This window comes from Bemisia tabaci, chromosome 1 (genome assembly GCF_918797505.1).
Source record: "Bemisia tabaci chromosome 1, PGI_BMITA_v3".
NCBI lineage: Eukaryota > Metazoa > Arthropoda > Insecta > Hemiptera > Aleyrodidae > Bemisia > Bemisia tabaci.
Window position 1 is genome coordinate 39,714,535 of NC_092793.1, and position 24,100 is coordinate 39,738,634.

The 24,100-nt window shown below is 39.0% G+C and overlaps 1 protein-coding gene across 11 annotated transcripts in view; it reads right to left on the reverse strand.

The window, feature by feature from the left end:
* polybromo (protein) overlaps nucleotides 1-24,100 on the reverse strand; it is a 157,153-nt gene that overhangs the window by 111,455 nt on the left and 21,598 nt on the right. For all 11 annotated transcript variants that reach the window (XR_002009355.2, XR_002009358.2, XR_011899929.1 and 8 more), the window contains exons 5-14: nucleotides 23,330-23,476; nucleotides 21,195-21,392; nucleotides 19,315-19,574; nucleotides 18,628-18,779; nucleotides 16,770-17,212; nucleotides 15,494-15,661; nucleotides 14,558-14,691; nucleotides 3,789-3,933; nucleotides 2,889-3,056; nucleotides 1,696-1,901 (exon numbers count right to left, since the gene is read on the reverse strand). Coding sequence is in view for 8 of the 11 variants with exons in the window: in XM_019050591.2 (XP_018906136.2) it covers nucleotides 1,696-1,901; nucleotides 2,889-3,056; nucleotides 3,789-3,933; nucleotides 14,558-14,691; nucleotides 15,494-15,661; nucleotides 16,770-17,212; nucleotides 18,628-18,779; nucleotides 19,315-19,574; nucleotides 21,195-21,392; nucleotides 23,330-23,476 (2,021 nt within the window). In the remaining 3 variants the exon portion in view is untranslated. The remainder of the gene's footprint in view (nucleotides 1-1,695; nucleotides 1,902-2,888; nucleotides 3,057-3,788; nucleotides 3,934-14,557; nucleotides 14,692-15,493; nucleotides 15,662-16,769; nucleotides 17,213-18,627; nucleotides 18,780-19,314; nucleotides 19,575-21,194; nucleotides 21,393-23,329; nucleotides 23,477-24,100) is intronic.

The following is a 24,100-nucleotide window of genomic DNA, read 5'->3' on the forward strand; positions in this document are numbered from 1 at the left end:
ATGATGAATTTTTAGGGACTCTTGAGCGTCGCTGAGTTCAGAAATTACAGAGACTTCCAAAGGAGACCCAATTGGTTCACCGACGTCGGTGGACCCTAGGGTGTCCCACATTGAGGGTCACCTCTAGATTTTGATGATGGTACCCTCTAAATCGTTGACCCCACTTATAAAAATAAGATTTCAAAAAAGAAAAAAATTCTAAACATTATTATAAGGGTTGCACAAGGCCAAAAACCATCCCCCGGCCTTGGACCAAATTCTGCATTTCTTCCCCCCCCCCTTATTTTTAACCGTAAATTCAGCGGTTCCTAAGTCGCGATAGGTGCATGAGATTTTTTTTATTTTTTCCATTAAAGATTATATTTTTATTCATATTCTTACATTTTAAATGTCGACGTAATGTTTCATAAAAGTGGTACTTACTTATGAAATATGGGAGAACATGAATAAAAATATAATCTTTAATGGAAAAAAAAGTAAAAAAAAAATCCCATTCACCTATCGCAACTTAGGAACCGCTGATTTATAGTTAAAAATAAGGGGGGGGGGGAGGGGTAAATAAAGTGAAGTGTGAATTTTGGTCAAAATAAGTATCAAAATGCAATTAATCGCACGTTTCATGTTTAACTTATCTTTGTCAGCCGAAAGAATCGTCATACGACAAAAATACAAAATCTTGAAATTCTTGAGTTTTTAGCCAGTTTTGAGGGTTTAGAGCAAAAAACTGGAACACATAATGATGTCAACAATAATATTTCATTAAAAAACCCTAACATATGCTCTTACTGTGAAATTTTTGAGGCTCTAGCTCAGTTCTAATGTTCTGAAAAAATTCATCAAAATGGGCAAAATGCAGAATTTGGCCCAAGGCCGGGGGGTGGTTTTTGGCCTTGTGCAACCCTTATAATAATGTTTAGAATTTTTTTCTTTTTTGAAATCTTATTTTTATGAGTGGGGTCAACGATTTAGAGGGTACCATCATCAAAATTTAGAGGTGACCCTTAATGTGGCGACACTCTAGGGTCCACCGACGTCGGTGAACCCGCAGCAAAATGGAGTTGTCTCGGTAAAAATCGATTATCTCGCAAACCAGTGGTCCAAAAATAAAAATCTATAGCTCGTTAGAAAGTTAAAATCTTGTAGAGCAATATAATGTTGTATTATTAAATTTTATGGTCGCTATTATCCTCCCCGAAAATTAGGGAAACTTAATTTTTTGAAAAAACCACGCATGTCAACATAAAATTCGCTTTTATTTTCGAAGAGCGCGACAGATTATTTTCGTTTTTAGCTTAAATGACAGTACTTGCATCCCACTTCAAGCTCCCGAAGAGACTTTTTATGGTCATCGACTTTTCATTTAAAGTTGGTTCAGACGAGCCGTGTTAATTTACTTTCAGGGTTGGCCTAGTTTACATCGGAATTAAAAGATTTAAATATTATTTGTAGAACATTTTTTAACGTTTTGATGATCATAAAAATTAACATGGTTTTCCAAATCCTTTTGGTGTAAAATATACTTTTGAAGACACTTTAGAAATACATCATCTTTTCATGCACAATTCTAAGTTTACTTAGTTTTGGATGTAAATATAGGTGCTACTTTGAACAATGTACTCCACATGAATTGGTGTGTGCTGATTCTCGACCACAAAATTCAAAAGGAAAAGAGGCAAAGAGGACAACTTTACTCACTTTTTTCCATCAACTTCATCGTGTTCTGGCAATTCTGCAAACGAGTCTGAAAAACATCTGCCCTCTTCATCTTGATGATTATAAACTGCTGTGAAGAGTGACGTCAGTAACTCTTGAACTGCAGCACGTACATCTGGGACAGTGTCTTCATCTTCACGCAGAGCTAGTTTTGTCTGCAAGGTCACTCTTTGCAACATCAAAGCGTCCTGTCGGGGGGGGGGGGGAAAAAAAAAGATTTCATCCTCTTTGAAGACTCAAAATACCTGCATAGATCTGTTCTTTATAAGAGTTTCACCCGCATAAGTGAACTTTGAGTAATAATAAAATCACACAAAAACCACGACGGGCAAATAAAAGAAGTCTGATTGTGAAATCCACTCTTTTGAGAACATATAGCTGACATTATAGACGCTTCCTCTAACATCTCGCGTCCATGGGAAGTTTTTCTTAGTTGCTGGGGACAAGGTTTGCCCATAGAGAGGCGAAAGGAAACCTAGCCTAAATAAACGAGCAATCTTCACCCACTTTTTTGCGCAAAAACAAAAAAAAAAAATACCTCATCAACAACTTAAAGCAAAAAAAAAAATTAAATGAACCAAATTGATATCGACTACTCTTAACCTACTAAGAAAACTCAAAATAAAAAAACCACAGTATTATGAAGAATTAAAAAAACAAGGGAAACCCAAATAAGATAATGAGAAACAGAGGACGCAAGCCAACAATGAAGGGAATAAAGAGAAACAGAGGACGGAAGCTAGAGTCAACAACGACGCAAAGGGAAACAGCAGCAGGCAATGATCTTAGCTTTTGAGAGCAATCGACTAAACTGAATCAGTTCAATTGATCGCAGTTAGGAGGGTAATGGTTCCTGCTGCCGCGCCGGCCCAACTCCTCTCCACTGACATCTCTCACCTGGAGTGAGGAGGATTGGTTTGTGCACGTCATGTGATAGTTTCCCACTAACAGACTTTGAACTCTCCTTCCTCACCCTGTCCATCATAATGTCATAAAAATGATTTTATTAGAACAGGGAGGCTTTTAAAATCTCAACTTAATACCTAATTTGCCACAAAATGACGATGCTCTTCCCTGTGTAACGGTACCACAGATATCAGAAGAAGAATAAATTCAACTCACTATCTCTCAGTTGTACTAACTAAAGATATAGCAACCATTATGAAGATACATACCTTGTAGATTTGAGAATCTGGCTCATTGTATTTGCAAGCATTATCAAACATCAAAGTCAAGTCAGCGACTAAATCATCCAATCCATCATATGTGTTGCTTCGTAACTTCTGTGAAATGATTTCCAAATTCATGGGTTTCTTGATGACTTCATAATAGTCAGGATAATCCTACATTGAAAAGAAAGGAGAAGCAAGCCAAATAAGAGAAGCAAAATTATGGGGAAAGTAGTAATACAGTTGAAGTTCAGTAAGTCAAATTGCCTGAGAGCTGAGGAAAATGAAGTCTCAAACGGCTGTTGGAGTTCATTATTTCGCCGCTTAAGACAAATCTGACATAGAGCTCATAAAAATTTCGTGTTACATAATAATTTGGTCAAAATAGTTGAGGACTAAGGGGACGAAAAACAGAACCTTTAAGGACATCTGCTTGAGTTACACAGATGCTATTTGGAAAATAATACGTGATGTGATTGCTCCCAAATCAAGACTGACCTGCATCATTGACATTAGCCTTGTATGAACTCAATAGGACAATGCAAAAGTTTAACATAGCCAACAAATTTTCTCACACAGCATTCGACTAAACAGGAGTTGGCTGAGCATTCACTGACTCAAAAATGGTGAAGACAATAGAAAATTACGAAAAAAACTTTCTTACTTTTCACTTACATTTTAATAATTTTGTTGTTCATTTTGAGAGATTTCCAAATATTTGTTTGAAAAATTACGCCATCAGGGGAAAATTAGGACTCAAAAAGAAGAACCGATAAATAAACTTACTTGATTCATTTGTAAATCATGAGTTAAATTTTTTTCCCTTTTCATTCAATTAAATTGTTTAGGGGAATGGGAGGAAGAAAAAGGGCAGGTAGAAAAGAAAAATAGAAAGTAAGCACTTACATTTCTTGAGGGTAGTCTATTGAAAATTACGGACAGTTGGCGATTTCTGGGATCTTTGTACTCTTTGATAGTGTTAAACAATGTCCGCATTTTCTGAAGTTGAATTAGAGGTGGTGGATTACTCAGCTTGCGTGGTTTTGTGACCCTTGAAAAAAAATCATTCTGAGAGTTATGAAAATTGGTACATATGCATTATAAGATTTGTTGAACTCTGTAAAAAAAAATGAAAAAAAAAAAACTCGAGACTTTCAAGATTGTCTGTAATTATTCTTGCAATTACTGTAAGTAATGATCAAAGAATTTAGAATGGTTCAGGGTACGTCAGTGTTGCATGTTCCCTGCCACTAGTGGTCATTATATGAATGGGCATTTTTTCGGTCATCAAGACCAGACAGGTTATAAAGACCAGTCCAGCAGACTGATGATCGGAATTGATAGACAAAAGGAAAATTGAGCGATCCTATTGGTTAAAACAGGTGGCTATTACAGACTAAGAAAAAAAATGATGGATAGGGTCTGTTATGAAGTGCCGTTAGTCTGTTACGGCGAAATTTCGGTATCCGACTCCACCGCCAATTTGATCGAAAAATCTGCATTGGTATCAACCAACGAAACAAGAATGACACTACATTTATATAATTTCAGATGAAAAATTCCAACTGGTAACCTAGACCGTGAGCCAGCAAGGGGTAACCCTCCCCCCCCCCCATGGGAATTTTGAAGATGGCGATTTTCTTGAAGCTCTCGACTAGTAGAAAAAGACTTTTCTTGTTTACTCTAATTCTATCGTGGCGGGGGGTAGTAGGCCCCCCTAAACCCCCCAAAATTGCTCAGAATTCCGACTTTACCGAGATTACCCATTTTTCTCGAAAAGGCTTGATTTTAGGGCAAAACTTTACCATTCTGAACCATGATGAAAGCTTGTGAAATTTTGGTCTAGAAAAGTTGTAAGTGGCTTTGGCCATTACCCACGGTCCTCCAAAATGGGGGGGGGGGGGGGCTGGCTTAAAATGTCAAAATATATCAAATTTCCGCGAAAATGACCGTTTCGCCACGATTTCTCGCTAATAACGCGGAGAGGGTTGGTGATATCGTAAAATTGATTATCCCTAAAATGATGACCCCCGGGGTCCTTTAATGAAAAAGTATCCCCTAGTCCCCCTTATCGCTGAATGTTTTTGATAGATTTACCACTGCAGTATCTGCCTGTGACGAAATGAATGATTGAATACTTCGGCAAACGATCCAAAACACTTTGAGCCTATTCTACGAACATTTCAAAAATGTTGACAAAAGATTAAGAATGTACATTTCCATCAATTATGAATAAACTCCCCTCAGCTTCAGTACTTTCCAAAAAATAAAATAGTATCTCTACGTTCCCTGATTTAATTACGTATCCCTCAAATCTTAAAATTCTCCTAATGCAGCTAGGTTTCCCCGTCCCTCCTATAATTAAGCGAGTAACGTTTTTAAATTACCCCTCTCCCACCCTTTTTTAATGTTGGCTGGGGAAGCTAAGATGTCTGACGCCCCCCCTCCCCTCATTAAATTATATTAGTGTGAGCGTGATAATAACACGCCCTGAAAGTCGCCTTTTAGAGTATGTAATTTTCGCGTTTATTTAAATTTTTTCGTGATTATTAATTTGGGGGAGGGGGAGGATAAACCACCACCACCCTCCCCCCCCCCCCCGTTAAATTATGGTAGTGTAAGCGTGTCAATGACAAGCCCTGAAAGTCATCTTACAAAGTAGAATTTTCGCGTTTAATTAACGTTTTCTGTGATTATTTTTTTTATGGGGGGGAAGGGGGAGGGAGGAGGATGTACCTCCATCCCCCCTGTCACCTCCCACAAGAAGTCACACTGATGTTCTCTCAGAGCAAACGCCACTTGTTTTCATCTTGCCGCCCATTCTCGCGCATAACGCTACTTCAAGGAAGCGGCCAACCTTGACGGTTTTTATAGGGTGGGTACTGCTGGGGGGCCCCCTAGGGTGCGTCTAAAAAATTGAAAGTCTGAAATGTTCCGCTCCCCAGGTGGCAATCGATGACGTTTGGTAAAAAAACATGTTTGCCAAAATTTGGGCCAATTTCAACCATTTTAAATGGTGCCAAAGGTCAATTTTGTGATGAAATTATGATATTTTGGTTTAGACCTCGAATTCGTACAAAAAACTCGATTTTACGCTGAAATCGTGCGTTTACGAGAAAAATGCCAAAGAACTCAAGTTGTAGAGGATGAAATTTTACTCCAGAAAGACGTCCTTTTAAACGATAAAAATCAAATTGAACTAGAAAAACTCAACTCGGTATTTATTTTTTTGGTCCTCAGAATTTCCGAGGTCTTACAAAGTAGCGGTTCAAAAGACTCATTTTTCACGAAGATAAGTCAAAAGAGGGTATAAATGAACTGTAGGCAAGTGTTGAGGATGCAAATGTCATCAGAACTTCCTCAGTTTCAAAAAAAGTTCCAACTATTTTGCACAATCCTCCAAAAAGTGTACGGCTCGAGAAGCAGGATCGTGCCATAATAGTATGGGAGAAGTGCGGTTTGACCGGGAAAAATTGCGTGACAAACTTTCCCTAAGTAATCGTCATCAGTAGGTCCCCCTGAACAACTTCCTAAAAGTTAAAAATGGCCCGACCCCGGAACACCCCTCTAAGTACCTAAAATTCAAAATGGCGGCCGTAAAAAGGGGTCCGACAAATCGGTATTTTAAAATGTTCATTCTGTGTCATGTGAGGTGTCATTTCCTATGTAATTTTGGTTGTAGATTACATAAATGAACTCAACAAGGCCCTCCGATCAAAGGGGGCGCTCCAAATCAAAGATGGCGGCCAAATTTGAAAGGCAGGAGGTTGCATTTTTTTAAATATTCACGTAAGGAACAAGGAAAGTGAGGTGTCTCTATATTCATGTATTTTTGGCTGAGGGACCTAAATTTGATGCTAAAAATGTAGTCAATAAAGGAAATTAAAAGGAACATAGGACTACGAAGAGGGATGTAAGCTCAGAAGCGTGTTAGCACTTTCATGAGTGAATGTGTAAATGTGTCAACACATACTGTCTTCCAATTCTCGTGCGTGTTCTCCCCTCTTTAGCAATCCCTGCACACATGATTTATCCTGTTTTCTTCCATCAATTTCTTCTTACTGGACACATCATAAACTACTTAATCTTGGATTTGGGGCGCTCCTCTTGATCGGGCAGGGGGGTTATGCCTTCATTAATGAAGTTTACGACTAAATTTACAAAGAAATGGAGACCCCTCGCGCTTGCCTTCTTTCTTCAGTGAATATTTAAAAAAATGCAACCTCCTGCCTTTCAAATTTGGCCGCCATCTTTGATTTGGAGCGCCCCCTTTGATCGGAGGGCCTTGTTGAGTTCATTTATGTAATCTACAACCAAAATTACATAGGAAATGACACCTCACATGACACAGAATGAACATTTTAAAATACCGATTTGTCGGACCCCTTTTTACGGCCGCCATTTTGAATTTTAGGTACTTAGAGGGGTGTTCCGGGGTCGGGCCATTTTTAACTTTTAGGAAGTTGTTCAGGGGGACCTACTGATGACGATTACTTAGGGAAAGTTTGTCACGCAATTTTTCCCGGTCAAACCGCACTTCTCCCATACTATTATGGCACGATCCTGCTTCTCGAGCCGTACACTTTTTGGAGGATTGTGCAAAATAGTTGGAACTTTTTTTGAAACTGAGGAAGTTCTGATGACATTTGCATCCTCAACACTTGCCTACAGTTCATTTATACCCTCTTTTGACTTATCTTCGTGAAAAATGAGTCTTTTGAACCGCTACTTTGTAAGACCTCGGAAATTCTGAGGACCAAAAAAATAAATACCGAGTTGAGTTTTTCTAGTTCAATTTGATTTTTATCGTTTAAAAGGACGTCTTTCTGGAGTAAAATTTCATCCTCTACAACTTGAGTTCTTTGGCATTTTTCTCGTAAACGCACGATTTCAGCGTAAAATCGAGTTTTTTGTACGAATTCGAGGTCTAGACCAAAATATCATAATTTCATCACAAAATTGACCTTTGGCACCATTTAAAATGGTTGAAATTGGCCCAAATTTTGGCAAACATGTTTTTTTACCAAACGTCATCGATTGCCGCCTGGGGAGCGGAACATTTCAGACTTTCAATTTTTTAGACGCACCGTAGGGGCCCCCTTCCCCCCCCCCCCCACGAGGGGTTAGGCCGCCCCTCGAATGAAAAATTAATGCTCTATCATTTTAGGGATGAACAAATTTACGATATAACCAACCTTCTCCGCGTTATTGGCGAGAAATCGTGGCGAAACGGTCATTTTCGCGGAAATTTGAGATATTCTGACATTTTAAGCCCCCCCCCCCCCCCCATTTTGGAGGACCGCGGGTAATGGCCAAAGTCACTTAAAACTTGTCTACACCAAAATTTCACGAGCTTTCAGAATGGTTATGAGAAGTTTCGCCCTAAAATCAAGCCTTTTCGAGAAAAATGGGTAATCGCGGTGAAGTCGGAATTCTGAGCAATTTTGGGGGGTTTAGGGGGGCCTACTACCCCCCACCACGATAGAATTAGAGTAAACAAGAAAAGTCTTTTTCGACTAGTCGAGAGCTTCAAGAAAATCACCATCTTCAAAATTGCCACCGGGGGGGGGGGGGGGGAGGAGGGTTACCCCTTGCTGGCCCACGGTCTTTAACCTAACAATACGATGTGCCTGAGGTAATTATTAAGAACTTTGAAAAAAAAAAAATTCAAAAAGCATAAAAAATTCTAATTAGAGATTGTAATGGGGTACTCCCTGATGGGGTAAACTGAATACTTTTTCTTGTTGGACACCAAACTCTCACGGAGCTCAAATACCGAAACCGATACGTTGTTCCTTTTCTTGAATTTGACAATGTCATCTATGCTCGTGGGGAATCGAACGTCCGAGAAATCGTAACGATTTAACAGGTCTAAATATTTTTCCAGGCGTTTTTTATTTTTCTCTTCCACTGAAAGAGACTTTACCAACATTGCATACAGGAAACAATCGTTCAATTCACCGTTATTTACGTTAACAACATTGTTCGTGCGAAACGGAAGCTTAACGTACATTCCTCCTCGATGTAAAGCGTAATAGCGGTTTACACGTAGCTCCATACCCTGTATCTTCTTCAGCAGCCACCCGGATCCGTTCATGTGAAAATCGAATGACTCTTTATTGATCTTGGCCCTGAACTTTTCATAATACTCGTCCGGATCCGTTGACGTGAAAATAGCTTCGTTTTTAGTTTTTAACTTTTTCAACTGTATTCCTTTATCGTCAGCTTCCTCATATTCAGCGCAAAGTAGTATATTAACTTTCAATGCTTCGCCGGTGAGTTCTTTAATTTTTCCAACCACGAGATCCTTAGCTGATGTTAGATAGTCATCGATGATCAGAATCTCCGCCTGGAGGTTCGTAATGAAAAACGTTTTCAACCTGCTTTGACAAGCAATCTCGACTTGAACTATCAGTCTTTTCATCTCACACAACTTTCCAATGTGACTTGCAGATTCTTCATGTTTTTCTCTTTTAACATATGAGATCTTGCATCGTCGTCGTTGGCAGGTGATGAGGCGTCTTTTATGGTGGACATCTTTTCAATGTGTTTCGGAGATTTCTCATGACGAGACTGACGAGCTATCCGCTCGGAGACAAATCTACAGTTTCCATACCGAGCGGAAAGAAACTGTAGATTCATAATTTTCCTCAGAGTAAATATAGTAGTATTAGTTAAACACCAAACTCGATTACACTCGGACAAACTGTGTAGTCATAATTTAGTTCAGAGTAAATATTGTTGTAGTAAAAGTATAAACATGAAACTATACTTTCATGCAAGTGGGGGGAAAAATAATCAATTCTAGTCGGGGACCGTATATATAATGTCGATGAAGTGTGATCAATAATTTCAAACGCGAACTCGTCAAGTATGGACCCTCCAACCCTCAAATCGCGTCGCCGAGGGGTTGTCGAGGCAGCTCGTTGATCGTGGTTGACGCTTTCATTTCTCCGAAGCCACAGGGCGGGTCCATGGCCTGTGTCCGGGTTAGCCGATGGTGGGGGGTTTGGCGAGTCGCGTAAGTCCTTGGGCGGGGGGCGGTCGTTAGGTGACTCCTCTTAAACGGGCCCACCGTAGGTTTCGTATGGAGAGATCGTCCCCCTGATGCTGGGAACGGCAAAGCCGAGGCCCGTCGCCATCACCCGCGCACTCAGAATCGATCCCAGCGATGGACAACATGGACACGGTTTATGAGGCTCTCTCATATAGGATTCCAGGAAGGCAAGCAGAGTTGCTGAACAGGTTTGCCCGACTCCTTTTTCCAGACACGTTGTTACTCCATCTCAAATTCAGCTCCATAGACACTTCCTATGTGGTTGGGTGCTATGGGTTACATGAGATAACCGAAAGATTTTACCAAGTCCTTTGCAAATTACACTCATGAGCCGGCACATCTTCCACTACCGTTCGTCCATTTTTTATACCCCTGCACCCCTGCTCTAGGAAGTAAATTATTTCTTGCTCATCCACGACACCTTCAAGAGTTGCTTCTCAAGAATAAGGAGTCTTGGTCTCTCATGACGTGCTCTATTAAAGACATTCTGACAAGCAAACGTGAATTTTTGAAGAACATAGAGCGCGCCAAAATCATTCAAAACGCTGTCTCTGTGCCCGATGTATGTCCAATGGACGATACTGGGAGGAATCATTATGGATTATCACAACATGAGGTTCTGGATCGCGAAAAACTGGTTTTGGCTCTCCTGGTTCCAATGCTTTTTTCGGGTTTTGGCGGGCATTTTCAGGGGTGACGCAATGCATCAAAGTTGAAATTAAGTATAATTTCTTGACCAATTTTTTGCGTAAAATTAAAAAAAAATATTAATTTTGGTTTCAGCATTTTAAATCTATCCAAATTTTGGCTCCAAAATGGCTGATTTCGACGATTTCGGGCGAATATCCGATTATGGGACCAAATGCCGTAAAGCAAGAAAAATTCTGTACAATCATAGAGAAATGTCCTTTGTAATAGTCGAAAGGTATTTGATTTTAAACGAACAGTATAAAGGCGATAATGTGTCCGGGCGTGGGGGGGGGGGGGGGGCGCTGGGAACCTGTGCGCGCGTAGGACTTGAAGAACAAGGAGGAGGTCCCCGATAACCCGCGGAGGCAATGCCTTTCTTGACTCGAGCGATAAATTCATTTTTGCTGATTACGAAAATCTGGCAGACAGCACACAACAGAAATCCCTCAACGCAGCATCCTCATCAGATGAAACTCCGGGGCCTTCGAATGCATCGGTGCCAATGCGATGCGTCCAGAAGCGCCCGCAATTTTAGCGGCTTTGACTTCCGAACAGTCTCGATCTACTCGGCTGGTGGTGTCCTTGTAGCTATTTTGTTGCATTCGAGTTTTTATCATGGCCCACTCCACGAGAGTAGCGGATTTTATATGTCCCATTTTCGGCAGACCAAGCATTCCCGAAAAGAGATTTACCAACTTACAGAGATGTGATTCGCTTTTTTTACCTAATATCAGCAGAAAAGAAAAAGGCCCTGAGTGGAAAGGACCCATTATAAGTCGGATTGCGAAAAGAAAATGCCAGCGAAAACTCTAAGGACAGAAGCTATCGTAGCTGCTTCACCGTCACAAAATTCAACCCCTGTAACGGCCATTTACTTTGACGGACATAAAGATAAAACAAAGATCGCGCCTTAAAGACGGAGGCAAAACGCAAATTATCACGAAAACAGAGGACCATTTATTGGTACTCTCGCAGCCAAACTATAAATATTTGACACATGTAACGCCCGATGGTGGAACTGGTGCTCATATCGCGAACGCTTTGCACAAGGTAATTCAAGATCTTCAGACCAAAGATTTAATGGCCATTGGTGCCGATGGCACCAATGTAAATACAGGGTGGAAAGCAGGGGCTATTGCATTGCTAGAAAATAAACTCAAGCAAGCTCTGCAATGGCTTATTTGCCTTCTACATAACAATGAGCTTCCTTTACGCCATCTTTTCGAATTCATCGATGAAAGCACATCAGGGCCAACTTCGTACAGTGGTCCTATTGGCAAAACTTTGACAACTTGCACAGAGCTCAGCGTTGTTGGATTTCAAAATATTGAGACAGAAATTCCAGATGTTGATGTCAAAATACTCAGCAAGGATCAAAAATATATGCTTGAACTTGCTCTCGCAATTAAAACAAGAATGTGCTCTGAAAATTTGGCCGAAAGAGATCCTTGTGCGTTAAAATCATTCACGATGGGTCACAACCGATAACAGACTTATGAGATTGTATGTTGGTACACCAGCACCATCAGAGAGACTTGTAGCTTTAGTTACATTCGTCCTAAAAGTGTACGTCCCAATGTGGTTTTTAATTAGAAAACAATCCTCTTGCACAGAGGGCAGCCATCACCTCATGAGAATGATCCAACTCACCCGATATCTACCGCAGGCGCAGAGAGCAGTTGTTGATTCTGTGATTCAGCAAAACTGCTATTTCCGTCATCACGAAAATATCTTGATATCAATGGTCACAAACGATGATGTTGAAATCCGAAAGAAAGGATTGACCTTAATTCTGAAATCTAGAGAAGTTTCCACTAAAGGAAAGAAAATTTGCGCCTTCAGAAAACCTAAGATTAATTTTGAGGCTGAAAGCTACGTGGACATGATAAATTGGAAGGATACTGTTCTTACATCTCCCCCAATTTTAAGAAATATCTCCTCACAGCACATTAGTGACTATTTATCCCAAGACATTCCGCTGAAGTTAGATATTCCGAAGTATCCTGCTCACACCCAAAGCGTTGAGAGAATTGGATTACATTTGGCAATAAGGAACCACTATTTCCGGCTCATTTTAGAAACTACATATATGCCATTGATTTCTTCATTCAGATACGTGCTTTTATGGAAGAGCCAGAAATAGCGGTTCCTTGTTGCAAAATGTAATCGAATTGTTCGAGAAGTGTCAAAGGCCTCGAGTCAAGTTTGTGGATTTAATGCCTGACACGGCTTGATCCAAAGTAGACTTCTCCATCATAAATAAATACCAAAACTGAGAACTAAGGCAGATTATAAAGCTTCAAATTAGAAAATTTGTGTCTTTAATGGTTGGGAGGTTGGGGAGGCACGGGAGGGACTCAATGCGCGATCACCTCCCCGTGGTGAGTCCTGGGTGGTTTAGATATATAGGACCAGAGAGGAGTTGCACAAATTGGAATTTATAATACTTCAGTTTCATCCACAGGCGAACTGAAACGACTAGGCAAATATTTAACACGCCAATCAAAACGTTTGGGGATGTTTCTTGACATTTCGTCCCATTATCGGATATTCGCCCGAAATCGTCGAAATCAGCAATTTTGGATAGATTAAACACGCTGACACCAAAATTTTTTTTTTTTTTTTTTTTTTTTTTTTTATTAGTGTTAAGCGAACTTTCACAATGAAATTATACACTTTGTTTCTAAATTCAATGACACCAAAATTAATATTTTTTTTTTAATTTTACACAAAAAATTTGTCAAGAAAGTAGACTTAATTTCAATTTGGATGTATTGCGTCACCCCTGAAAATGCCCGCCAAAACCCGAAACAAGCCTCCAAGCCAGGAGCACCAAAACCAGTTTTTCGCGATCCAGAACCTCAGGTTATCAACCGATTTCAATCATACAAAACTTTTTGAGGTAGGTGGACCATTTTGCAACAAAATTTCATAGGCCATCATCAAATTTAAAAAAAAAAAAGTGCTGAATGATACCCCCTAATACGTGGATGCAAATACTTAAAACATGTGCTATTTCTTAGAGCTAACTGGCATCATGAGATACTTAAAAATGAATTTTACCATTTGTTTACTTCATTTTAAGTGTCATCTATTTGTGTCCATGCAAAATGTCTTGAAAATTTAAAGTTAATTTGTGAACCCTGAATCAAAGTCGAATAAAAGCCCAGAAACACTAAAAATAGCCAAATTTTCCAAGAAAATCATGAATTTCGCCCGAACAGGCAACATCAGGCAGATGAACCGTTGATTTTCTGAAAGTACACATATCACTGAGTATATTCACAAGCACAAAAGTTCGGTACTTGTCAGTGCTTATTTTAACCACTCCATGAAATTGGAAAAAAGGGTTAAAAATGAGCAGTATTTCAAAATGCAATATTCGTCACAAAAAAAAAAAAAGGATTTAAAAATTGGAAAAGCCAAAAATAAATGGTGCTTACTAGTGGGAATGGATAGAATGGCACTGAAACCTGTTGATCAGAATGCTCCTCAATGTTTTCATCTGCAATCGGCTTCTAATCAGGAGCTCAGAACTTGCTGTACAGGATCACCTGTGCGGGCACTAGGTATCGATAATAATAGATACTATCGCTGGCAATAGTGTTGTCAGATATACCACTTAACGATCGTTACATAATTTTTGGAAAATTTTGACTTTCATTTTTAGGGGGATTTTCGTCACCATTCATAGCACTGTGCGCTGCTGCACCTTCGCACGGGCTCGGTTCAGTAACACATTTGGCATAGAGTCTACCTAGGACTTGTACTTTGAAAATATGAAACAGTTAGCAAAATCAAGGTGGGGCCGGAAAAGGCCCTTAGCATTACTTTTCCTGTCTGTAGGCTCAGCTCATTTCATACTTTGATGCAATAAAAATAATGACTTAACTGGCTCATTATTAGAAGCCCAAAGAATGTAAATTACCTTGGCGTTTTCTCTTTAGTATGAAGTGGACCTAGCTCCTTAGATTTGTCTAGAACCATTTTTTCAAGGGTGACAGCGTCTTCGTAAATCATGGAAGATTCTTCATTGAATTTCCGACAGTTTGAAAACATCAACTGCGAAGCAAAAGACACATACATTTTAAGGCTTCTACAAACAAACTACATGTAATTGAATTGATAATTTCAAAAAGGGGCCATCTCCAATTTTTAAAAAAATGATTTTTCTGTTACACTAAGACCATTTACTGAATTTCACGCGACAGACAAATTGATCTGGTCTGCTGAATCCATTAATTCGAATTACTTTGAAATCCTTGAAGGGAACATAGATCGATTTGTAAAATCCACGAAAACATCTTCCTGCATAGGGAATCTAATGGCACGTACAATGTTTTTAAAGTAAATCACAAGTAATAGTCCCAAGCACATAAATGGACCGCGTGAAACAGAAAGGAATCAAGCCACATCAGCTGTTGCCAAATTTAACAGGGCAATTTAATTTTTTACATGGAAACGGTTGTGCAGTTCTTCTTGCGAATTTCAGTGATTTTTCTCCACAGTACGCAGCAAATTCCTTAAAATTTTTTAAAGAATCCACAGGAACATTCTCTCGTAAAAAATTAAATTGTTCAGTTAAATTTGGCAAAAGCTGATGTGGCTTGGTTCCTTTCTGTTAAACGCAGCCCAAATGTAGTTCTTCATCAATCAGTTTCTAACAGAGGCTACTTTCTAATTTTCAGGAAAGAATCCACATTCTTAAAAATAAAAAGGTTTCGGTATCAGTGAGGAATTTTAGTTGAGCTGTGATCAGATGAAAAAATATATATCTCAATCTTCACTTCAATTTTTGACACTAAATGTTAGGGATCAAAAAGGTTTTGGCAAAGAGCTCCAAGCCGTAACCAGAAACACTTACTTTGAAGTCATTGAGTATCTCTTCTTCACTTCGATATTGTTCTTCACGAATCTTTTGCTCAATAGTCATCATATCAATTGGATGACTGATTACAGTATAGTATTCTGGATAGATTCGTTTTGAGGGCAGCTCCATAAACATAAGCATTGGTTGACGACCGTCTTCACACTGAGCAATTCATGAAATAGGAAAATCATTACAATTGTATCTGATAAACATAAAATTAGCATTGCAGTTTCGAAAAGAATGGTTTACTTGAACCCTTCAGGAACCAATAAGTAGGATGGTCTATTCTTTGGAGAAGAAAAATCTTGTGCAACTATTTAGAATCTTGTCTTGGGTTTTTAAGAGGAATAGATTAATGGCCAAAGTGCCAAACCATGTACCTCCAATTGCAACATTGCAGACTTCCTTTCATTCTTTATTTATTTTTCGGAAAACTTCCTTGATTCTTCATTTGTTGGCAAAAAATTCTGTATCAACTTCAAGCTGTTGAGTTGGATCGTTTCTAGTTGAAAAATAAAATAGGAGCTGAAATTTTGAGACATTGCAATATAAATACATGCTTGTACACTGTGGCTATTAAGATACATCAAATCACTTGAACCAATCATCAGTGAGAATGAAAAGAAATGTGGAAATATTTCATTGCTAGATTTGAATGGGCATTCCCAACTAATTTCCAGCTTGACGAGGACCCTTGAAACATTGCGACTAGTGGAAGGATTGCAATACAGAGACTGCCGCCCACTTTAGGGCCGGAAACATCCATAAAACCCCGCTGCCCCCCCCCCCCTCAACTTTCGTTTGGAGCTGGTAAAAACCGGGAAATTCGCCGAAAATGATATGGCGCTATTCCGTTTTTGAAGTGAACAAACAAGATTTTATCGTAGAATTCAAAACTTGGGATGAACCATGTCAACGGAAAAAGTTGGAATTTCAAAAAAAGAAAACCACAGGTCTGCTTATATTACGAGAGGCAACGTTTCTGATATGGCCCTCAAGTAATATCGAAAAACAGCTTTTTTATTCTACCCTACAGGTCCTGTTCAAGTTTCTAAGATCATCCTGAACCCATTATTCAACAGGACCACTCTTTAGTTTTCAGCAGGTGAAAGAGAGAATAATAACCATTGCCCTTGTCTTAAGGTCCCGGCCTGGTGATTAGGTAGAGCCTAAAAAAAAACACAGAAAGATTACAGACCTTCCACATCAAAAAGTTGTTACTTTAAATGTACTACAGGAGTGGTGTCCAAAAGGTAACAAAAAAACAAACCTTGTAATCCATAAGACACTTGCACAAAGCGTACAGCCTTCTTTTCAAAGGGATATTACTCATGTATTTTCCCCTAGTCAAACACCTTGGGGACTTGGAGACCTTCGAGCGTTTGGTAGTGGGTGTTGTTTGTTCATCAGCAGAATCATCGTCTGAGTCAGAGTATTGATGGTCAAAATCCAACAACTCTTTAACTTTGGATTGCATGATTTTCTGCAATTTGACCGCATGTTTATACAGCTGTGAATCGGGACGATTGTACTTCTTGGCATTCTCGAACATGATGTTCATATCGCCCGCAACTTCACTGATAGTGCCATAGTCGCCGTTTTTCAATTTTTTGCCAATTTGACCAAGAGACAAGGGGTTCTTTATTTCTTTGTAATAGTCGGGATAATATCGTTTTGATGGCAACTTCCAGAAAGGTTCGCTCAGGTACGCACCTAATTCAAAAGAAACAATTAAAATTAGCAATTTTTATGAAGGAGCCTGAGCATAAAAGTACTGCAGAACCTTATTTACTTATCTTTTGATATTCCATTCCAACTTTGATAAGTTTTTACAGTCAAAAGGACGAATTAAAGGCAAGATTTCTGCTGATGGACTGGCCTGGAAAGGCTTAAGATTCACAAAAAAAAAGTACTTACTTGTTGATAAAAGTTAAACGAACATACAATTTCAAGTAATAGTTAGAGTGGTTTCCCACAAGTTTTCATTAGACCAAGCTACTAGCTACCTAGCTTGCTTAGCTCTACTACGACAGCTGTTGGACGTAAGCCCAATTTGAGCCCATCCAAGAACATCCAAGAGAAGCAATGCCTATTTTGAATTTCCAGGTCACTCTTATTCCAGCCAGGTTGTTAGTCGCATTCGGCAGGGTATAGACGCTATTAGTGCCACATCACAGAAAAGCGATATGTGTCGATTTTTTCGCATTGGTAGCATTGAAAGAGGTTATGCCAATGTTATTGTTTGGATCCAATTCGACATAATGGAGAATGCCTATGATGACGCGCCACTTATAGCGTCTATGGAAGGCTCTTCAGTAATTATAGTTTAATGAAAAAAATAAACTGCTTCTAAAATTATCATCCTTCATTAATCCTGCTATCCTTCTTCATTAATTCCATCCTTCATTATCCTTAAATATCTATGATCCTCAAAAAAGGCAGAGAGCAGGATTTTCACTAAGAGGAGCAGTTCATGAAGAATGCCACAAAGCTTGTAACTTTAGAAGAAAAAAATGTTGGCAAAAACTAAAAATTCCTTGGAGTAGACATTCTGACCTGTTTAGCGGTTTGTCAAACTTTCGAAAATCGCACTTCAAGATGTTCAGCCTTACTGAACATTTTAGATAAGTTTTGCTGACAGGTTGAACATAAATTGCGTGGCTGATGAGTCTCGACTAGGAATCACAGTTCCCCAGGGAAGTCATGAGCTAGAAATGGGAGCAGGTTTTTCCAGGAAAGTGGGTGGCCTTCATAAGGAACGTTATTACTGCCAAATTTACAGCGCATTCATTGAAGTTTCCCGGGAAAGTACATCTGGCTTGGGATTTTTCAAAACTTCTCCAGAACATTTTCCATTCATAAGAGTAAGAAATTCTCCTCTAATATTCCTACTTACTTCACTGAGAAGCTGTTGACCCTCGTTTTTCTGGTACATAGATGTCCCAACACATTTAACTTTCTCTTCAGGAACTTGCTTTATGGAAAAAATTCTAATTTTTTCAGGGTAGAGTGAACTAATCCAAAAATACGGAGGTAATTTTTAGAATCAGCGCTAAATATCGAAAATTTGCCAAAATTTTGGCAAATCTAAAAGAAGAAAATTGTTAAGTAGCTTATTGAGAACTTACCATTGGGTGTCATAGTATCTTTGACAGTCTTGTAAAGTTGCCACTGAGGAGTGTCACCACCTTCTGCTAGATCTTCATCATCCGAATCATCTTCGTCAGGCAAAGCTGCAGTAACGGCAGATAACGACTGACTTCCTCTGAAGCGTTTGTTCCTGAAATGTAAAGTACCAATTAATAGCTAGAGTTTGATGTTTTTAGCCAAAAAGTCACATAAAATGGACCACTGGACAGGGTGAAAATTTAAACATTGTAATTTCAGTTTTCTCATCAAAATTTCATGAGTAACACAATATGTACCACTGATATTACTAACAGGAACTCCTATCCAAGATATGAACGTTTTTCAATGCATGAATGCAAACTTGCAGCTTATAGAAAAACCAATGATATCTACTTGAGTTGATTTGCACATTAAATGTTACCATAACAATTCCAGCAGTTAAAAATAAAAAAAGCAAACAGGCAAAGTACAGGGACAAAAAGTTGAAATTTGAAAAAAAGAAGAGGGAAATCAGAGTTTGTATTTGTAAGAAGCCCAGTTGAAAAAATGGGTAAGTTTCTAGTGTTCATTTTGTAGAAAATATATGTTGGAAAGAGAAGAAAGGGCAATAAAACCAGAGACACATTTAATATTTAACAAGGAAAAACACGAAAATAAAGAAAACTGAGAGGAAATAAACAAAGTACCTGATACGTTCACTTGTTTTTCCTGTTGAGACTTTCCCATGCTCGATTTCAATCTTTTTACTCTGAATGAGTTTTTTCAAAGTTTTTGCATCTTTGTAAATCTGTGAGCCAGGTTCATTAAATGTACACGCATTTTTGGTCATGAGCAAGAGATCTTTTTCCATTTCCCCTAGCGAGGAATACTTCCCTTCTTGAATTTTTCGTGCTATCATCCGGAGATCAATCGGGTTATCTATGACTTCATAATATTTTGGGTAGCGCTGAAAAAGTTTTGGTGAGGTCAAAAACAAATTAGAGATCCCGATAAGACAATTTAGGGAAGGCAAAAAAATCAGATAGATACTCAGAGCAGAGGTGCCAATAATTCTGGGCCGCCATAATTTTCTGGAACATGCTGGGTTTCTGAAAGAAGGTTAATAAAATACTCCAGTTCATATTTCGCTAATTTGTTTTATTAGCTTTGGAATTTTCTTTCAGATACTTGCACAAATCAACAAATCATGTTATTTGTAGGATACGAAAATAGCGAAACAAAAAGAGTCACTCAGGTCTACTATTCTCAAGACATGCTCACGATAGGTCTGTTGCGTGCAAGAAATACAGCCACATGAATAAGACTTCCAGTGGGTAAAATTGCACAAAAATTACTTTGGGCACATTAGAAAAGTCTGAAATCTACTCCATGGCCTGCAATCTGCATAGTTTGTTATGCGCTTTTTAATGCTTCTGCAGGCAGTTTTTTGCAGTGGCCAGCGGTCAAGTTTGCCCAGAAAGAAGCTCGAGATCCTAAATAAACAAACAATTTTGCCGACTGTTGAAGACGCTGCGTAAATAAGATTCAAATTGATTCCAAGCTTTACAGTCCTCCCCCTCCACCAATTTATGTTGCGTCTTTTACCTTGCAGACCCTAGGTCTTCAGCGACCGAAGATATACGAGGGTTGTCCAGGAAGTAAGTATATGTATTCAATATCTCCACACTAAGATAGATGAGGAAAATCTGTAAGAAGCGTTGAAAAGCCACAAATCTCAGCTTTATAATGCACTAATGATTTTTAAATTAGGTTTAATAGAACTCTAGAAAAGTGGATTTTTCTGAACTCACCTACTCTCTGCTGGGGTCCAAAATTTGGCGGCCAGCCATCAGCAAATGAGCTGCTATGTCTACAGCTTATCGTAAGAAAGTAGCATAGAGATGGTCGAGTTTTTGGCGCGAATTTTGAATTGACCCGTCTAAAACAAGGGCCGTGCCCTGAATGAACCAATGAAACGTTGGCCTTCGTTTACCTAACCTCAAAACAAGTAGTTTGAACTGCGCGCCAGATCGAGTTCCTACTAGTACGTCATCAATACGACCGGATGTACGAATATTCGGTCTCTTTTGAGAAATATTCGAAGTGTTGCCGATGCTGTCGAGTAATTCAATTATTTGGGGTTTCTAAATTTGAGTTCGAATCAAATATCGGAAAAATTATTCGAACTCGAATATTCAAGATTTTCTAATATTTGCACAGCCCTATTCTGTTCAGATACAACTGACTTTAAGGAAAATACGGTTCTTTCTGCAATTTCCTGGCTGATTGATGTTCGCCCTTATGTTTTACAAGATTTTCAATCACCTTTCAATCACGATAGATGCAGCAGTTCACTTGATAATGGTGCTCCATAAAATTTGCGACCTGCGCCGAGAGGAGGAGGGTTCAGAAAAATCAATTTTTCTTCAGTTCTATTAACCCAAAATTACAAACCTATAGCACCCTAAAACGCTAAAAGTAGTGGCTTTTCAATGTTTTCAATAGATATTCTTTCTCTATATTTTTATAGGATATATTGAATAGGTAAACTGACTTTCTGGACCCCCTTGTACTTGTATACACTCACCTTCTTTGACGGCAAGAGCTGAAAAACTAAATGTAGTGGGCGATTCGTGTCGCCATCAGTGGCTGTCATTACAGCAGTGAAAAGGTCCTCACAAAAGTTCAACTCATCCTCTGGATTCGTGGAGGTTTCTGAATTCTCTTCGGAGTCCAACATGTCTTTTTCGTTTCTTTTCTCCGCTGCCTCTTTAGCTTTTCTGGCCTGAAAAATTTTCTTGTTTGAATTACATTAGAGCTAAAAATGATTTAAAACTGGCAAGTTTGCCAAAATTAAATGAAATGATATCGCGTTGCCAATTTTTAAAGAAAAAGCACATCAAAATTTCTATCCTGAAGGGCTTAGACACATAACTAGAATACAACGAAACTTGGCAAGGGCTGATATATGTCTTTATACGGCGACTTTTCGGGAGTGGATTTGGTTGACTTTTTCATCCAGATTTGCAGGGTTGCAAACCAAAGGCGAAAACGCTTTACTGAAGTTGAGAACTAAATTCAGGTGCTTCATAAATTTTGGCCTAAGTTTGCATCAATTCACTTTTCGACCCATCTCCCGAAGTAGGTCGAGAGTTTTGGATGTGGTCGTCATTGCTACCAGCATAAAAACCAAATTTTGTAGGCGCACTGTCATCCGGAAGGATTTTCGTTTTGCTGTAACAGAGGTTTGCAGTGAGTCAAAAACTTTGACCAAATCCTATCGCAAAAATGCTCCTGCTCTATTAAAACTAGGAGAGTAAAACAGGAAATTTGGCTTTACTTTTGTTGCCAAGTCATAAATAAAATAATAATTAAAGATTGCCATTGATCTCAGTACAGTGACGTCAAATAGAACGTTATTTGTTGGTATCATGCTGTCTAACAAAACATTCATTGTCACTAATGTACCTTTAAATAAAACGATACTTGTCGGTACCGTATCCCTAACTAAAAAACCTTCTGAATATCGCTAAGGTGTCTTTAGGTGATGACTTTTTCTTCTTGACCACTAACCGGAAAACTTTCTGAGTGCCACTGAGGTGACTTAACCAGATGACCTTCTTACCGCTAACCGGAAAACTTCCTACCATCATGTTGACTATACTGGATGATTTTTTGACCGCTGACTGGAGAACTTTCAACCATTGGTGACTCTACCGGATGACTTTTTACTGCTGAGGATTTCCCATATTAAAAAAATCTGACTTTAATAAAGATTTTAATGCACAATCTTACAACACTGCCCATCCTTTTGTTCATTTAATTCACATTTCACTGCACCATGTTACAACATCTGTCCACCTCTTGTACCTTTAATTTCATTTCTATTTTTATGGTTGATTTGGCAACAGAAGTGGAGCAAACATCCTATTCTTACCGTACTAAAAAACGGTTTTCCACATCCATGATTGTAGAAAAGAATATTTGAATCCCTATCTTGAAGATTTCCAAGGCTTCTATGGTCACAGGCCAACAATGGTCCACAAGCGAAGTTACACAAGCCATAATTTCGTAGCTTCCAGGGTGCCGCTGACACTGTTCGTTGGCAAGCTGCAATGCTGCGTGGGTGACAAGTTTTCCAGAATTTCAAAATTCCCTGATTTTTCTGAGACTTTTCAAAATTATTTTTTGGGCATGCTTTTCAGAGAAATAATTTCTACGATGACATTCTATGAAAAGTCTCTTGAGAGTAGAACAAAACTCTGAAATTGCCAAAAGGCAGTAGGTAGTTCTAATTCTACCTAATAGATCTGTCAGTGCAGTAGATAATAATCAAATGTAACAGCCAGAGAAAAGGGTTTTAAGGTTCTGCAGCAAAATTTCCGAACTATTAAAGGTTTACTCTGAGATTCAAGAGATTTTTACCCTGACCAATGTCTTGCAGAGTGCACAACTGTCATTCTACTGTTATTTCTACAGTTATTGCCAGTTCAACATGTGTAAACTTGCCGCTTCGATTGTGTGTTTCAATGTTCAGTCCCGAAAGTGGCTGGTTGAAAATGAAAATATAAAGTTACTGCAGTAGGACTTGTGGCCACAAAAAGTTACTTCTTTCTTTGACTCATCGTCATTTAATCCAGTAATGCTATGGAGAAAGACCTTCCAGTCAATTAAAATTTCATTATTTTTTCAGCATGTGACTAATTCTGACAAAAGACTTACTAATTTTCCAACACGAAGAATGATTTTTCCTTTGGAGTCAGTGCTAGCGGCATCATCATCAGCAGCTTTTTCCTCAAGAACTCTTTTCTTCGTAGCTTCAAATAAGTCCATCACTTCACAAGCATCTTTATATTCCTGGGAGGTCCTCTACATAAAAAACACAGTTGAATGAGTCAGTTAATTCATTTTTTTTTTAGTGTCATTCAAAAGTAGTAAGTGACCAAAGCTTACAGTTTTTTTTCCTAATTTTTTTTGATGACTGCAAACAGGAGAAAAGTTTATTTAAACGTGCCAAAAATTAGGGTGGCCTAGAACGGCGTTTGAACCGCGCGCTTGTAGGTTTCGAATGTACAAGTCACGATCAATATGGCGGCGGAATGTGTCTTGGAAGAATACACGGCGGCGTCGCGTTGGCGGTGTGATTTTGTTGGTCAATTGGAGGTTATGTAGGTAACTTTGTTTGAGATTCATTTCCATTGTTCTTAATTCTCTAAGCTTTTCAATCAGAATGCGATACAGACGTATGCAAGATATGAAACTTTCACACAGAACTTACTTAACCTCAAACGAGAAATCGTGATGTCAACAACGGCAGCGTGGCGCGGCGGTAGTAAGCAGGTCGGCTTCGGCGCCGCCATCTTCCCGTTCTATGACGCGTAGATTCGAAGATTCACGGCGGTCGGTTCAAACATGTTTTCGAGGACCCCTACAAAGGAAGCGTTATATCTCCGCGGAGACAATTTTTCGTGAAATTTTAATGTGCGCATCGTT